The following is a 9,734-nucleotide window of genomic DNA, read 5'->3' on the forward strand; positions in this document are numbered from 1 at the left end:
AGTTCACCTAACACGGCCCTGTGTGCAGCAGCAGCAGCAGGCACTGTGGAGCCATTGAAATTTCCACGTGATGACCCAGTTCAGAGTGGTTTTGCCGCTGGATTTTCCCACTGCTGCTGCCTCTGGGTGGGTGGTGGCAGCTGCAGACCTTGCTGCTGTGCTGGGTTTTAAGGCCACCACACTGACAGCCCTAGTCCACGGTGCTTCCCTATGCATCACAAATCCTGGGCACTCGGTGTCTGAGGATGCCGTGTGTGCTCCGTGGCACTGGGTGCTTCACTGAGAGCTTTAGAGGGTGAGCAGTTTCCCAAAGGGGTTTTTGTGCTGCCTGTTACACTGGGGGCAGGGCACGTGTCACTTCAGCTGCTGCAGTGAAGGTGGTGGGGATGCTCGGGGGGTTTTTGTGCATTTGTTGGAGCAAATTCCAGCCCAGCTGCCAGGCTGGACTCTTCCCTCACCATTCTGAGGCAGCAGTCCCTGAGCTTCCCCACAGCAGCACAGGGCTGAGCTGCAAGGCAGAGGGGCAGCCTGTATTTAGAAGGACACAATAATTGCAAGTCAGATTTGCTTGTTCAATACTCTATTGACAGATTTGCCTTGGCAACCTGGAACAGGGTTTCATTGTTCACATGTACTTCATGGCATCCTATTGATTGGGTGGGTGGGTTCAGGTTTTTGTGGATTTGCTGGTTTTGTTGTCTCCTTTTCCAAGCCTACCTACTCATCCTTTCTCCAGCACAGCGTTGACCTCAGCAAGGGCTGTGTCATAATCCGTTTTTCAGACTGGCCACAACTTCCAGTGCGAGGCAGAGCTGACAAAGGCAGAAGGGCAAATCCTGGAGCCCAGCTGGCCGAGGCTGAGGGCGGCCAGGTAGGGATGAATGGGGCCAGCGCCCTCCCCCTGCTCCAAGGACGTGGCAAAGTCGGTGCCTGGCCCCGGGTGAGAGTGGCCTTGAAGGGAACGCTGCAACTATTCATGAATTAACTTTCTGTTATTATTTGGTGCTCGGGGAGCTCCTGGCTCTGCAGACCCAGCAGGAACCCCCGGCCCTGCCGGGGCAGAGGGGAGGAGGAGGTGAGCACCCAAACTGCAGCCGTGGAGCTGGGGGATTACAGCTGGGAAAGAATTGCTGGTTTGAATTGCTAATAATGATACAGACTAATGAGCAACATCAGAAATGATGGCATGTGCAATCAGTGCTGCTTGATGGCAAACACAGAGCGGGGCTGCAGGAGCTGCTGGGGTGAGGGAACAGGAGCATCCTTCAGAGGGGCAGCACCCACCCCAGGCAGGGCACTGCCACGGAGCTGGCTCTGCCTCCGGGGGAAAAACTTTATAAATAATGATGGAAAGAGTAACCACAGACAGACATCAGCTCTGGGTACACGGAGGGAACATGGCCAGCGAGTGTTGGAGGGGAAATCACCTTGGTGGGTTCCCAGCAGCCGCGGGAAGCCCATCTGCCCCTGGCTGTTGGAGGTTTTGTCTCAGAGCTGCACCCCAGCAGCCCCACGGGGATCAGGCACACGGGGGACGGAGCGCCCAGCCAAATCCTCCTCTCAGAGCCCAGCACCGGCTGCTGATGCTCGGCAGAGAAAGAACCACCCGCGTTCTTGGCCAGGGGTGTGGTGAAGGGCAGGGATGTGTCTGTGCCCCGTCCCTGCCTGATCCACCAGCAGGGAACTGCCCGGGGCCGCCCCACTGCTCTGCCGGCTCCAAAGGCAGCGCTGGCTCCTGCTCCTTTTGCTGGAATCCCTTTCCTTGCCTCATCCCTGCGATATGCCCCAGCCAGTCAGCACGAGGCAACAGTTGGAAATGCTTCCCACTTTCCTTATTTAGGCTGTTTTATGTGGTTCAAATAAGGTGTCCTCTTTGGGCCTGACAGAGAGAAAGATGTATCAGTTCATGAACTGCTGCTGCCTGAGCAAGGTAAGAGACAGAAAATCACCACCATTACCATCATTATTGTGAATCATGTGCAATCAGCCCCGTAACAGAAAGCAGATGAAGATCCTACAGGAACCCGAAGGACGGGAGCTACTGCTGAGCCACGGGAGCCAGGGGCCAGGCAGTGATTAAAATGCTTTTAATATTGGTTTTCAGTGTTGTTTCACTTTATATATATATACACACACACACACACACATATATTATATTTCATCAACAGTCTCTTGTATTGCTCCTGAGACAGCTTCTAAAAGATGCCAAGGATGTCTGGTCACACATTTAATTTTTTTTTCTTAATTTATATTTTTATCTATGCAGCCAGCCAAACTCTGCCCTCCTCATCGCCTGTTCCCGACTGAGTCCGGGTAGAGCAGAGCTCTCTCATCCAGCTGGGATCCGGAGCTGGACGTGCTCTGCACCTTACCCAGGCTGGGGAGGAATCGCACCAAACCGTGCTCGTCCCTGGGCATTCAGTTTTATTGCGAGCATTAGCGGTTTGTCTCCTCTGGCAACAGGAGAAGCTGGAAATGTCAAAGGGGAGGGTTAACAAACTCCGCTGGCATAAATTTCAATGAATGTATGTTTCTTAGGAAAACCGCTAAGTTTAAAAAAAAAATTAAATCTTCCTCTGTGTGTTTTCCTTGGGCTGCTGTTCACAATGGATAATAATTCTTACATTAAGCCCCTTCGGCCCTCCAGGGAAATCAAAATTGTAATATCAGTTTGCTTTTTATTGGCTCGGCTCTGCGATCGCGGCGGCTGCGTCTTTGTTAGGGGCTGCGGCGCGGTGACATTCAGCGGTGCCTCCCGGTGCGTCCCCTCCGGTACCGCCGGGCTGATGCCGGCCGGGGCCGCGATCACCGGGCTGGCACCGAGCCGGGGCAACGAGAACGTCCCGGGTGCCGGGGGCGCTGCCCGACCCCGGCCAAGGAGCCGCTCGGGGCCCCGGTGCCGTTCGAGCTCGGCCCCGCCGCTCCCGGCGAAAGTTGCGGGAACCCCGCGGGGATCGATCGGCCCGTCCGAGGCCCGGCAGAGCCCGGGGGGACGAGGGGGACGGCGACACCGAGACCCCACGGCAGCCCCAGGGACCGCCCCGTTGTCAGCGGGCGCGGAGGCTCCGGTTCCACCGGGGTGCCGGCCCCGGGACACGGCCAGGCACCTGCGAGGAGCGAGCCCCGGGAGGGGTCGGGGGCTCCTCGCCCTCCGGGCGTCACCCACGCGTGTCCGCGGCCCCACGGTCCGGCCCGGAGCTGCGGGGCTGCGCGGGGCTCACACCGGGACGGGCCCGGCCCCGCTCCACCTGTCCGGGACAAGGTTCCTCCCGCTCCGGCACCGCCACGCTCCCCGAGCAGCCCGGGCGGCCCCGCGGCAGCCGCGGACACGCGTGCGCTCCCCGGGAGCCGCTCCACGAGCACCGAGGGCGCGGAGCCGCCCGCACCGCGCTCCCCGTGCGCGGCTTCCGGCACCGGGCGGGGAAAGCGCCGCCACCTGCCCCGGGCCGGGCCCGCCGCCGCCACCGCCGGCCGTCCCCGGGCGGGCGCCCCACGACCCGCGGGCAGCGCGGCCGGAGCTTCCCCGCGGGCTCGGGCCCCACGGGCCGTGCCGGGGGCGGGCGCCGCCGCTCCCCGGGCCCGGGGCACGGCGCGACGTGGCGCGGCGCGGAGCCCTCCCGAGCGCCCGTCCCGCCGCGCATCCCCGGTGGGACCCTCCGGCCGAGCCCGCTCCCCCGGGCCGCGGGTCGCGCACCTGCCCCGCGGGCTGCGCCGCCCCCGGCAGCCCCGCGGGGCCGTGCTGAGTCACGCGTGGGGCGGGAGCCGGGCCGCCCGCGCCCCCCTCCCCGCGCCGCCGTGCCCGGCCCCCGCCCGCCCCCTCCCCGCCTCGCTCCCCGGCAGGGCTGCGCCAATCCCCCGGCCCCGCCGCTGACGGGCAGCCGGGCCCGGGAGGCGCCGCCTCCCTGACGTCTCGCTCCGGGATTTGCACGGTTGCGGTGCCGCCGCTCAGTGTCTGTCGGGCCGGCGGCGGGAGCTGCCGGAGCCCGAGCCCAGCTCGGCTGCAGCGCGGCCCGGCCCGGCCCCTCCCGGCTGCGGGATGGAGCTGCCGGCGGTGGGCGAGCACGTCTTCGCGGTGGAGAGCATCGAGAAGAAGCGGATCCGAAAGGTGCGGGGGGCGGCGGCGGCGGGGGGCGGCGGGGCCCGGGGGCGCCGGGGGTGGCGGTTCCCGCTGACGCCGTGTCTTTGCCTCCCGCGCCGCTCAGGGCAGAGTCGAGTACCTGGTGAAATGGAGGGGATGGTCGCCCAAGTGAGTACCGGCGCCGGGCGGGGATGGGGCCGGGGCCGGGGCTCCGGGAAGGGCCCCGGCCGGGGCGGCGAGCGGGCGGCGAGAGGCGGCGGCGGGGCCCGGCGGTGACGGCGGCGGGAGCCGAGCAGGCGGCGGCTGATGTGCACCAGAAAATGGCTCCTTCCCCCTTTCCCTCCTCGGGAGCCGGGCTCCATATTGCAGAACCGAGCGGGGAGGGGGGGGGCAGGAAGGGGGGAGAAAGGGGGAATAACCGCAAAAATGGTCCGCGTCGCCCCGCAGCCCCGAGAGCCGCTGCCGAGGCGGGGGCAGCACCGGCACCGGAGCGAGCGCGGCCGCTGCGGAGCGTTCGGGGTTCGCATGACAGTGCGGGCGGGGGGGCGCGGGGGATCCGGGACGCCGCGGCCGGGTCCCTCCTCCGCCCCGCGGCCGCTTTCCTGGGTCCGGGAAAGGGGATTTGGAAAATTTCATCATGACATGCCTGGAATTCCTCCGGAATAATAACTGCGCTAAATAAACAGTACCGTCCCCGCGGCCCCCCCCGCCCATCCCCCTCCCCGGGACCCCGGCCCCACACCCCGCTGCCGCCGGGCCCGGTGCTGCGGGGCTGCTCTGCCCGGGACCCCGGCCCCGCCGGTAGGGCCCCGCGGTGACGGCCGCTCTCCTCCCCTCTCCAAGATATAACACGTGGGAGCCGGAGGAGAACATCCTGGACCCCCGGCTGCTCATCGCCTTCCAGAACAGGTGAGCGGCCCAGGTGGGGCGGCGCGGGAGGGGCGGCGGGACCCCCGCTCGGGCCGCTCCCGCAATTGCAGATGCGTCACGGAGCCGGGGGCCGCGGCGGGGGCGGGCCGGGCCGGGCGGGGGGCGCGGCCCCGGCGGGGCGGGCGGTGCGGGGCCACCGGGCGACGCCTCCGGGTCAAGGTCCCCACGCCGCGGTGCCCCCCTTGCCGTGCCCCCCCACGCCGCGCCTCGCTCCTTCTCCCCGGGATTCGATGCCGCGACTCGAGGAGGCGGCGCTGCTGCTGCTGCGCTTGGACGGGCTTCGGCTTTTTTTTTTTTTTCTTTTTGCCTTTTTTTTTTTTTTAAGCCTTTTTATTTTTTTTTTTCTCTTTCCGCGCATTTATTTCCTGGAGTGTTTTGGCGCAAACTGCGAACTTCAGCCCCTCCCCACAGCGGGGAGGCAGCAGCGGGGAAGGCGCCTGCTGCTTGCACAGGATGCCCCGGCCCGCTGCCACCTGCGGGCCCCGGTCCCCTCCCGCTGTCCCCTCCCTGCTCCCCATAGGGTCACCGCCACCGCGGGAGCCGCCGTGCGGGACGGGGGGGGGTGGCTCCGGGGCTCCGCGTGCCGCCCTGGGGCTCACCGTGACGCTGTGTTCCCGCAGGGAGCGGCAGGAGCAGCTGATGGGATACCGCAAGCGGGGGCCCAAGCCGAAGCCGCTGGTCGTGCAGGTAACGCGCGGGCCCAGCCCCAGCCCCAGCCCCGCGGGGTCCCCGGGGAGCCGCTTGCAGCGGGTTTCATCATTTCATCATGCTCGGGATGAGCCTGCGCGCAGCGCCCCGGGGACCCCCAGCGCTGAGCCCAGCGGGTGCCCCGGCCCCCCTGCCCTCCCCTCCCCTCCGCGCTGCAGAGCCGCCGTGCCCGTGCCCGGCTGGCATTAGCACGCTGCTCGCGGGCTCGGCAGCCGCGGTCCCGCTCGGCCCCCGTTCCCAGACAGCTGATTGAAGGGGGCTTTTCTTCTTTTCATTGCTTCATTAATCTGGAGCAATGCACGGCCTCTAAGTTGGAGTGGGCTGGGGCCGCCCGCTCGAGGACGCGGTGCCCCGGGATGCAGCATCCTGTGAGGAGAGCGGCCCGAGGGGCGGGGGCCGTGCCGGAGCCTGCAGCACCTGCCGCAGCTCCGGCCCCCGGCGGCCAGCAGCCCCTGGCCGGGCTCTCCGGCCCCCTCTGAGCGCGGCTCTCGCTTTTGCCTTGCAGCTCCCGTCCTTCGCCCGCCGCTCCAACATCCTCACGGGGCTGCAGGAGCCGGCCGTGGACACCAGGCCCAAGCTGGAGCTCGGCTCCTCTGGCAAGAGCCAGCAGCACCAGTATGAGCTCAACAGCAAGAAGCACCACCAGTACCAGCCCAACGGCAAGGAGAGCGCCATGAAGCACCAGTCCCACAGCAAAGGGAAGTATTACTACCAGCTCAACAGCAAGAAGCACCACCACTACCAGCCCGACCCCAAGATGTACGAGCCCCATTACCAGCCCAGCAGCAAGGAGCCGCAGGGCCAGGCCTGCTTGGACAATAACAAGGCACCCCTGGTCGCCCACCCGGACAAGTGGGCTCACGGCCCGGCCAAAAACTTGCTGGGCCCGGTCAAGAACCTCACAGCAGAGAGCAAAAACGGAGCTGAGAAGAACCTGTCCAGCGGCACCGGGCCGCCCCCCCGGGACAGGGTGACCAGCAATGGCCTTGGGGGAAAGATGAAGATCGTCAAGAACAAAAACAAGAACGGGCGCATTGTGATTGTGATGAGCAAGTACATGGAGAACGGCATGCAGGCGGTGAAGATCAAGTCTGGGGAGGCTCCCCGGAAGCGGGCTGCGGAGGAGAGGACTCCTAAGAAGGGTGGGGAGGAGAAGGTGGAGGCTTGGAGAAAGCCAGGGGAGGACAGGGTGGCGGGCAGCAACGCCCAGAGCAAAGCGGAGGGCGAGAGCCGGCAGCCCCCGGCGGAGCTGGAGGAAGGTGCCCAAAAGACTCCCTTGGCCAAGGAGCTGCCCCTTCCCCCGGCGGAGCAGCCCCTGCAGCTCACCACCAAGCCGGACCTGGTGCCCTGGTCGCTGAGCCCCGTGTGCGAGCACAGCCCTTCCTCCGTGGGACTGAACCTGTCGAGCGGCAGCTCGCGGAAGCGCTGCCTGTCGGAGCCGCACGCCGAGCGGGAGCCGGGCAAGAAGCGCCTGACGTCCCGCAGCATCAGCGCGCCCACCTGCCTCAGCCCCCCGCGGCCCGAGCCGCCCGCCCCGCCCGAGGTCATCCTGCTCGACTCGGACCTGGACGAGCCCATAGACTTGCGCTGCGTGAAGCCGCGGCCGGAGGGCGAGCTGGCCCTGGCCGAGGTGAAGCCGGAGCCGCCGCCGCCGCCGGCCGAGGAGGCGGCCCCGGAGCCTCCGCAGCCCCAGGAGGCCGCAGAGGAGGAGGAGGAGGAGGAGGCCGAGTCCCTGCAGGAGTTCAAGCCCTTCTTTGGGAATATAATTATCACAGATGTGACCGCGAACTGCCTGACCGTGACCTTCAAGGAGTACGTGACGGTGTGAGCTGGGCTCCCCGTGGGAGCTGCCCGCCCGCCCGGGGCCGCCGGCCCCACCGCCTCCCTGCCGGTGCTGGTGCCCCTGCCCCGGAGCCCCGTGCCCCCGGACGGCCGAGCCCGCCGTGCCCTGCCAGGGGACGCCGGGACAGGGCCGGGCACGGTGGCCGTCCCTGCCACGGGGGGGACCTCGCTGCTCCCGGCCCGCAGCTGGGGCTGCTCCAGGACCTGCAGGCAGTGGGACACAAAGGATGGGACCCGCCAGTTACTCAGAGTTATAGTATTATATTTTAACAGTGCTAACTTGTCAAGTGATTCTTGCTCCCGTTTGTACGTGGTGTTCTTGAAATGTATTGTTTGAGCTGAAAGCTGGTCGCTCCCTGGCCACGCTAATATATTTATTTGTAGGTATTTATATAATGAAATATAAAGCCTAGATTTATGGAGTCCCTAGATCACCTTATAAACTATATCAAACGACTATTTTCTGTTCTCCTTTTTAACCATTGAGCATTTGTTAGTCTTGGTCCCCTGTCCTCCCCACGACCCGCAGGACCATCCCGTATATATTTTTTGATACTGTACACATGTGGTGTTTCTATGTGCAAAAAAAAAATCGTTATCTAAAGCTAAACGAGCTATTATAGAAATTGCTGCTATTAGAAATGTCTAAACTATAAGCTTCCAATTATTAATTGCTTGAATGTAAATATTAAATGGAGATGTTGAAAGTGCATTTGATGTTCTGCAGCTAGTGTAGATCGGAGTGCAAAGCCCAGCTGCTGCGAGCTGCCAGCGGCGCATCCTGGTCTGAGGGCTGTGTCACAGGGGAAGAAATGTATCATGCAATCATGGCAAAGGACTATAAACCTTTACAAAAACTACTGGGATTTGGAGTGCATTTGTTACAGCATTACGGGTGGCGGGTCCCTGTGTGGGCCTGCTGCAGCTGGGCTGCCCCAGAGCAGGTTAAAATGTTTACTCAGAGGTGCAGTGTTTTGAATATAACTCAGTTTTCACCCCCAGAGTGTTGTGCCCGCAGTGCCGAGGGCACCCTGAGTGCAGGGGTGGGCAGCAGGAGCCCGAGGTGTGGTGCTTCCCTCTGGCAGGGCTGGGGAGGTCTGTGATTCTGAGATGGGGACCTGAGAAAGCTGAGGAGGCTGGGCAGGTGGCACAGCGATGGGCGATGGCTGCCATCCCAGCAGTGCCATCCCGGGGCTGGGGAGGGTCACAGTTGGGTAAGGAGCTGAATGTCTCCAGAAAGGCAGATGGTCCAAATTCCACCAAGAAAGCTGCAGCTGTGTCTGAACAGATTAATCATTGCTGGAGCCTGCTGGAAATACAGTGCAGGGCTCATTCTCTGTGAGAGGGGTTACAGAGTGGTGGCTGAGACACAGTGCTCAGTCTCTGTTCCCCCAGTGACCCCTGTCCCCTCCCCAGACAGAGCTGAGTGCCTGGGCAGTGCCACCCTCCCGACCCAGTGCTGGCAAAACTGGCTCTGCTGCCAGCCTGGCTCCTCTTGGGCTTTTGGTCAGAGTCGAGGTGTCCTCCAGCAGAGGTCTTGGTTGAAATATTGTTGACGGCACGTTGATGTGTGTGGATCAGAGCCACGAGCTTGTGAGAAGCAAATTGAGTTGGTTTGGGTAAGGTGGAGCCTGCAGTGATTGCTGAGCCATGGTGAGGGTGAGGGACAGCTCTGTGTCCTGCTGTCAGTGTCTCTCTGTCTCTCTGTCCAGCCATGGCACAGTGCTGCTCCCACAGCACAAATCACCTTCCATCTTGTGTTGCCCACTCTGGGCCTTCCAGGTGCCATTTCAGTTATTAAAAACTCCAAACCCATCTTGGTAATTGTGCCTTTGCAAAGCTGAGGCTGGTGTGGTGTCTGTGGGGAGGTGGGACAGCGCCCTGCCAGGTATGGGTCACGGCAGGAACCCATGTGTGCCATTCAACCCAGGCCTTGCCAGCAGTCATGCCAGAGCTGGAGCACTTTTCCAGTGCAGTTTGGGTTGAATTGGTGGAAAAGTGACCACTGGCTGTGTGGATGCTATTTCCCAGCTGCAGCAGAGGAGGCTTGTGCCCAAGTGGGACAAGGCCTGTGGCCATTGCTGCAGCTGCAGGATTTGCTCAGGCTGAGGTGGGAATGGCGCTGGGGAGGTGCTCCATGGGCAGGGACAGTGCTGACAGCTCAGTTCTGCCCTGG

The 9,734-nt window shown here is 63.4% G+C and overlaps 1 protein-coding gene and 1 long non-coding RNA gene across 3 annotated transcripts; both read left to right on the forward strand.

The window, feature by feature from the left end:
* Positions 1–726: 726 nt before the first annotated feature.
* LOC134428737 (uncharacterized) lies at positions 727–2,570 on the forward strand. Its single transcript, XR_010030446.1, has 2 exons — positions 727–1,930; positions 2,267–2,570. It is a non-coding gene; the product is annotated as an uncharacterized LOC134428737 (long non-coding RNA).
* A 1,377-nt stretch (positions 2,571–3,947) lies between these two features.
* CBX4 (chromobox 4) lies at positions 3,948–8,418 on the forward strand. Of its 2 annotated transcripts, XM_063175770.1 has the most exons (5): positions 3,948–4,105; positions 4,203–4,246; positions 4,922–4,987; positions 5,629–5,695; positions 6,222–8,418. In XM_063175770.1, the coding sequence occupies exons 1-5, from the start codon at positions 4,037–4,039 to the stop codon at positions 7,542–7,544; spliced, it is 1,569 nt and encodes a 522-aa protein (XP_063031840.1). In that variant the 5' UTR covers positions 3,948–4,036; the 3' UTR covers positions 7,545–8,418. The 2 variants fall into 2 exon arrangements, with proteins under 2 accessions (XP_063031840.1, XP_063031841.1); XM_063175771.1 differs by lacking the exon at positions 4,922–4,987.
* Positions 8,419–9,734: the final 1,316 nt, after the last annotated feature.

Source organism: Melospiza melodia, chromosome 24 (assembly GCF_035770615.1).
Source record: "Melospiza melodia melodia isolate bMelMel2 chromosome 24, bMelMel2.pri, whole genome shotgun sequence".
In the NCBI taxonomy this organism is placed as follows: Eukaryota; Metazoa; Chordata; class Aves; order Passeriformes; family Passerellidae; genus Melospiza; species Melospiza melodia.

What these genes read in the sequence shown, in the direction of transcription:
- CBX4 (XM_063175770.1), top strand. Translation starts at nt 4,037, where the DNA reads ATGGAGCTGCCGGCGGTGGGCGAGCACGTCTTCGCGGTGGAGAGCATC. An exon ending in AGAAGAAGCGGATCCGAAAG is followed by an intron (nt 4,106 to 4,202) that starts GTGCGGGGGGCG and finishes CGCGCCGCTCAG; the next exon opens with GGCAGAGTCGAGTACCTGGT. An exon ending in CGAAGCCGCTGGTCGTGCAG is followed by an intron (nt 5,696 to 6,221) that starts GTAACGCGCGGG and finishes TTTGCCTTGCAG; the next exon opens with CTCCCGTCCTTCGCCCGCCG.